Source organism: Rhinoderma darwinii, chromosome 2 (assembly GCF_050947455.1).
Source record: "Rhinoderma darwinii isolate aRhiDar2 chromosome 2, aRhiDar2.hap1, whole genome shotgun sequence".
NCBI classification, from domain to species: domain Eukaryota; kingdom Metazoa; phylum Chordata; class Amphibia; order Anura; family Rhinodermatidae; genus Rhinoderma; species Rhinoderma darwinii.
The window spans coordinates 455,077,948-455,084,181 of NC_134688.1; the positions used below are offsets into that span (position 1 = coordinate 455,077,948).

Sequence of the window (6,234 nt, forward strand, 5' to 3'; positions counted from 1 at the left end):
TTATCTTATTGTGACATCATCAGCTGGGTTGTGTCATTGTGACATCATCAGCCTATAAAAGGGCAGGTAGGGAGCAAACATCACTTTCTCTGACTTTTGATAGAAGGAGAAGGCTACTGCTTTTCTGATCAACTTATATATTGCTTTTCTGAGCAACTTATATACTGCTTAACTGAGCGACATATATACCACCAATATGAAGAGCCCAGGACTGGCTGTTCTGCCATGTCTCTGGGCAGCGTGGACCTTCATCGGTATTATTACCAGTTACACCATAACTATGTTTGAAGGTCATTATAAGACACCATTGATGAGCATCAGGTAAGAGACTCTTTAGAGACAATGTAAAGACACTTAAGGCCTAAACAGGAAATCATAATAGTAACAAGAATTCTGGGCCATCAGGTTCTAGATTAGAAAACGTATTTTCTTGTGTATTACTGTAAGGAATTGATAGAAATGGGTTTAAATTAGAGAAATCAGGAGATAAAGCTTTATTTATTACAATTTATTGTATGTTAAATAATAACTGGGAATAAGTGGGAATAGCAGGGCCGGGACAAGATATTTTGGTGCCCTAGATAGATTAGGAAAGTTTCACCCCCGCCATGTAGAATAAATTCAGAGCTCCCAAACTTGCTAATAAAAGAGATTTAAAAAAAAAACAACAAGTTAAGTCTAAAAAATTTTATTCTTATTATTATTATTGTTAAAATTATTTCATTATTATTAATAATAATTATATATTTATTTAACAATTTTATTGTTTAATTTAAAAAAACTGTTATTTATTTGCAAATTTATGTGGTAGATACAGGCATTTACTTACTCTTTTACTCCAGGACAAGTGTATGCTACCAGTATACAAAGGGTAATATAACTAATAATACAGCCGTACATATAGTGTTCAGATGCCAGTTCTACACAGGCAGCTGCAGAGTATTACCACACTGCAAAATACAGGAGTATACAGTATACAGCTCTGATCAGACACAGGCAGATCATACAACTATTATGACGTCTTCCTGATTGGAGTCGTTCTCTTTCATTTTCTTCTCCATGCGGCCCAGACCACCATGACGACTTCTCCTAATGACTTGAGACATTGCTGACCAGACATGTTTTGCCCCTCACTTCTACAGCCATCCCCACCATCTATAGCAACACAAACCCCCCATACTGCTGTCCCCTTTAACACTGCCATCCTGCTGCTGCCACCTATACTGGACCTGCTGCTGCCCCATGTGACCCCATTACTGTACATACGATGCTGCACAAGTGCCCCAAATACTATACTGCCAAAATTATACTGTCTGAAAACTCAGAAACAGCTGAAAGCAGGGACATGACTAGAAAATGTCTGGCTCCATAGTAACCTTATAAATGAAACCCATCTGCCTCCCACAGCTATTACAAGTCCCACATGAACGTCAGTGTAAGGGGAACTCAGTGGCCGAGTCATGGTAAAAAAAAAACAGTCTAATACCAATATCACAACTGTCCAATACTAAAACTGTCCTTGTTGCCCATAGCAACCAATCAGAGCTCAGCTTTCATTTCTTGAACTGCTGTGGAAAAACAAAAGCTGATCACTGATTAGTTGCTATGGGCAACAAGTGAAATTTTACTGTTATAAATTATAAAGTATTGATAAATGAGGCCCAATTTCTTTAAAGATATGACTCCCAGCATGACCTGACAATACATCATCATCATCAGTCTACCATGGGAATTGTAAGGGAGTTGTAGTTCCACAAACAATGATAACACATACATTCTAATAATAAAAAGAAAATGCAGGATGGGGGCAGGAAAAGCATTTAAAACCAAAACGCAAATGTAATTCAAACCCCAGTCCAGACGCCACAATTGATTCAGACCAAAAAAACAAACCAGACCTCAGACCAGACCCCAAAATTCAGTCCCCTCAATTAATTCAGACATTGTACCCCTTTAATATTTTAAACACCAGACCCTAAAATTATTCCAGACCTTAGACCAGACCCCAAAATCCAAGGACATAGCAAAAAAAAATATTCACACCCCACACCAGACCCTTCCTCCATTTACTTACTGCTCCTCGCTCCCCGGTCCTCTTTAGCTCTGGGTGCCACCGCCGCACTGGTACCTGACGCTCACTGCGTTCTGGTGCTGGACGGCATCAAGACCCAGTACGGCAATGCCGGGACACTGGAGCGAGGAGCAATAAGTGATGATGCCCGCCATGCTCACTGATCCCAGGCCTCCTGTACACCAATGAGAGCTTCTCTCTTCACTCAGGCCCCATGCACACAACCGTAGTTTTCATCAGGTATATTATGGATTCGTAATTAAGGATGAAATTGCGCACGTCTTCATTTCTATCAGCCACGGACATCCTTCCGTATATTTACAGATATGTGTCCGTGCCGTAGAAATTATCCGCAAAATATATAGAACATGTCCTATTCTTGTCAGCAATTTCGGCACGGACTCGCCCACAGAAGTCTATGGGCACTTCCGCAATTGCATACGGCTACAGGTGTGTATCCATATTTTCAGACAGTAGAAACACTTACGGTCGTGTGCATGAGGCCTCAGACTGATAAAAGCGCTCATTCCAAGATGGTCTTTGCTGCCCATCTTGTACTCCTAGTCCCAGTCCTGGTGAAGGGGGTATATATTGTGTACTGTATGTGTGTATATAAACAAGGAGGGTGATATGTGTATGTAAGGGGGTGCATTGTTCTGCGGGGATGACCGGCATGGTTAGTCAAAAAAGTGTATCCCAATGATGTCTTTATAGCAGAATAATAGTGGGTGACGTCTATCCAGTTTATAGAGTTGGTTGGCAGCCAGATAAGAGAGAGCAGTGTTATATGGGAGGTAAAGTGCGACCTCGCTATGTAACCACTGCTGCTGACAATGTTCCTCTCATAGAAGTCAATAGAGATTGCTGCTGCTCAACAGGTCCAGATTTCATTGCCTTCTAAGGAGGAGATTAGCAGACAAACAAAACATGCAGAGAAGCGGCATCTTATCACACCTGACACAGCGGGCACAATGTGTGGCATAATCATCACCTATATCCTACTGGCGTGGCCTGGGGACAGTGATGTACAATGTGATTCCTGCACTTCCCTTATTATCAGAATCATTCCTGCTCATAAATGGCAATTCTGATATTAACATGATATTAGGGAATTGTTCATGATGGAATAAACAGAGTTATCTATAATTTATCCAGGAATTCCTATAACTCCGGCAGTGATTTCTCTTGTGTTACTGAGAGCTCTAGTCACCTGCACGGAGCTCTACTAATGTTACATATGGATTTTATCTCTTCCCAGCGACACTGGAGCGAAGATCCCAGAGTCCATAGTGCTGACGATAGTGAACACCATCTCTAACCTACTAAGTAAGTGCCTTATATTTATATCTGGGGTAAAGCTCAATATAAGACCTTGAGTCGTCCTCTACTGACAAATTATTAGTAATTCTATCCAACCATTACTTATATCTGTCACTGGGAAAGATGAGTAACAACCAACATGGCCGCTATGACAGCTCCAGCAGAGGTTGTTACCTGTCTTTCCCAGACCCCTGAATGGCTAATCTGCCTAGTTATTGGGTGATACGTCCCCTGCACATGTTATTATCTTCACATTTATATAACATATCATTATTGTGTGTAGTACATGTAACATCTATGGGCTGATGTCTTGTTCTGTATTTCAGAAGTCGCCATCATGTACGTAATGTACAGACTAATAGAGATCAGAGCGGCTGAGAGACAAATCTGTGGCGTCATCTTCCGGAAACTACTGCTGGCGCTCGGATGGACGGCCTGTGTGGGGAACTTGGTAGCCATATATTTACAGGTTGGTGTTGATAGTGTTAACCAGGACCCTACACTGTGGAGTAAGGGCCCCTCCTGGTGCCGGGCCCTCAGCTGCTCATCTATGACCCCTGACCAAGGAGCACTGCAGGGACTGTGTATAACCTGACAATGGAAGGTGTCCAGGATAATATAATAATATGGGGGACATGTGCGCTGTATGATGACATGTATACCATGATAGGACGTGTATGACGTGTAATATATTCTCTGTGTGTTTCCTTCTAGAAATCCTGCGTGCGGGATTATATTGGCTTGGCGGCATTGATCTGTACCGGACTCTACAGTATCTGCCTGGCAGGACCTCTGTACACGGCATCCAGGAACGTCCGCTGTGTACGCTGTACGAAAGCTGCCCTGTCCATACTGATGTTTCTGGCCTTCATGAGCAGTATCCTTTCCAAGTCACCAAGTTATAATAGAGAAAAGCATCTTTATTGTAATGATAGATCTCCTTATTCCTGTGCCCCATCATCATCACTACAGATAACACTAATGTGGGTGATGAGTAGAGATGACGTCACCAGCGCTTAATACCCTGGGCTTCTCCTGGGGACATGACCACCAGTACCCAGAGCTGAAGCAATTAAAGGGACATGTCGATTATTCATTATTTGGGCAGATAATTGGGCATTGGGGAAGTTTGGTCTCTCCGCCAGAGTCTTTCCTTATCTTGGCAGAAACGTCACCTCTTCAGCTAACTTCTAATAAAGCCGCCATGTTGTGGGCTGAACAAATAGTTATTGTGATATATCAGCCTATCTATCATAGAAGGGACTATTAACACCACTGAGGCATAATGAGGGGCTTTGTGGCCCCTGCCTCAGTTGTGTCAGGAATTCCTGTTGGATATACTTATTATTTTCACACTGCAACCAACGTGCTGCAGATCTGGAACAGTAGAGGGGTCGACGTCCATTGTCCACAGGGAAGAGCTCAGTTCTGTGTTTTGTTTTTTTATTTAAAGTCCATCTTACAGGTGTGCGGTTATTTTCCTATATACATCCTCCTTGCAGGGTTGGCATGTAAAACTGCGATATATGCCATCTGTACCAGCGATCACTGTATACAGGTATGTGTGTTTTACCATTCATAACAAAGTTCTATACCACTTTTTCTTATATATAATTATATATACAATATATACAATCCCGGGTTCCCCCAGTCCCAGTAATAATTTCTCACTACATGGAAGGATAAGTACAACAGAAAAGACAAAGTCAAATGTATTTTTTCCTCTTCTTTTCAGTCTTCCAAAACGGCACTGATGATCCTGGAATGGCTGGTGTTATTCGGCTCCTGCGTAGGTAACATCCTGCTGTATCGGGATTTCCAGGTCAGTATATGAGATCAGATCTATTCTACATATTCACACTGCTCTCTCCTTATTTCTTACACATTTATCTATAAAGAAAGATTTAGGCCACATGAAAGTCTATGCGGATCTAAGTGTATGATGCGGAAATGTAAATCCAGGAGGAGGAGGGGACTGTGGCGCTCTCAGCTGTCTGACCCGCTCTGCTGCTGTTGTCTGCTCAGTCCTCCCCTCTCCAGAGACTGTGATATGTCAGGGAATCTCAGCGAATAGGAATGGATATAACGTGTCCTGTTCTTTCTCTTCTCAGGTTCTAACAATAAGATTCAGGAAGAGCCTAAAGGAGGACTGGATAATCCTGAGGGACGACCTGGAGGAAACATCACCCAGCAATGAAGAAAAGGAGCAAGACCCTGAGAAAATGGGGCCCTAGGCTGTATTACGGTGTTAGGACCCTTTGTCTGAGCTCCAGTCCCAAAGCACCTGGACAGACTTATATTATTTGTATATATTATTTCAAATACAAATTTATTTTCGTAAAAAATAATGAATAAATAAATATTTATTTTTCTACTCACTGTTTTGCCTTTGTTTTCTTATCAAGAGTTAATATATTTTGCTGAGCTGTACATAGAAAGACAACATTGTAGTGTCGGGTAAGAAACTGGCAGAGTAAAGGGGTATGACAAGGGATGGAGCAGAAATATGGGGGTTGAGATTGGTTACATGAAATAGGATTAGGAAAGGAAGGGTTAAGTGAGTACAAGGGTTAAAATCCTAAATCACTTGACGCTTGTAAATCCCCTGTCCCTATTTTACCTAGAAAAGCCCCCAAAGCTGTCAGAAGCACCTATTTAAATACAAACTTTGCCTAAACCTCTCCCTTCTTGCAATACGTTTTGCAGGACAGTCCTACAAAAATGGGGATTTTTTGACAAGTAAGGAAGGGGCATCTTTATATGTGTCCCTTCCCAGTTCTGCCTCCTGAGTAACCCCTTAAATTCCCTAAAGATGCGGGAGCAGCATCAATACTGGGCAAAGA

General features: G+C 41.9%; 1 protein-coding gene across 1 annotated transcript; it reads left to right on the top strand.

Annotated features, from left to right (window-relative positions):
* The first annotated feature begins 203 nt into the window (after positions 1-203).
* Positions 204-5,625, top strand: LOC142741902 (DNA damage-regulated autophagy modulator protein 1-like). The gene is made up of 7 exons (XM_075851223.1): positions 204-321; positions 3,330-3,397; positions 3,718-3,860; positions 4,106-4,268; positions 4,894-4,949; positions 5,127-5,213; positions 5,503-5,625. The coding sequence occupies exons 1-7, from the start codon at positions 281-283 to the stop codon at positions 5,623-5,625; spliced, it is 681 nt and encodes a 226-aa protein (XP_075707338.1). The 5' UTR covers positions 204-280.
* The last annotated feature ends 609 nt before the right edge of the window (positions 5,626-6,234 follow it).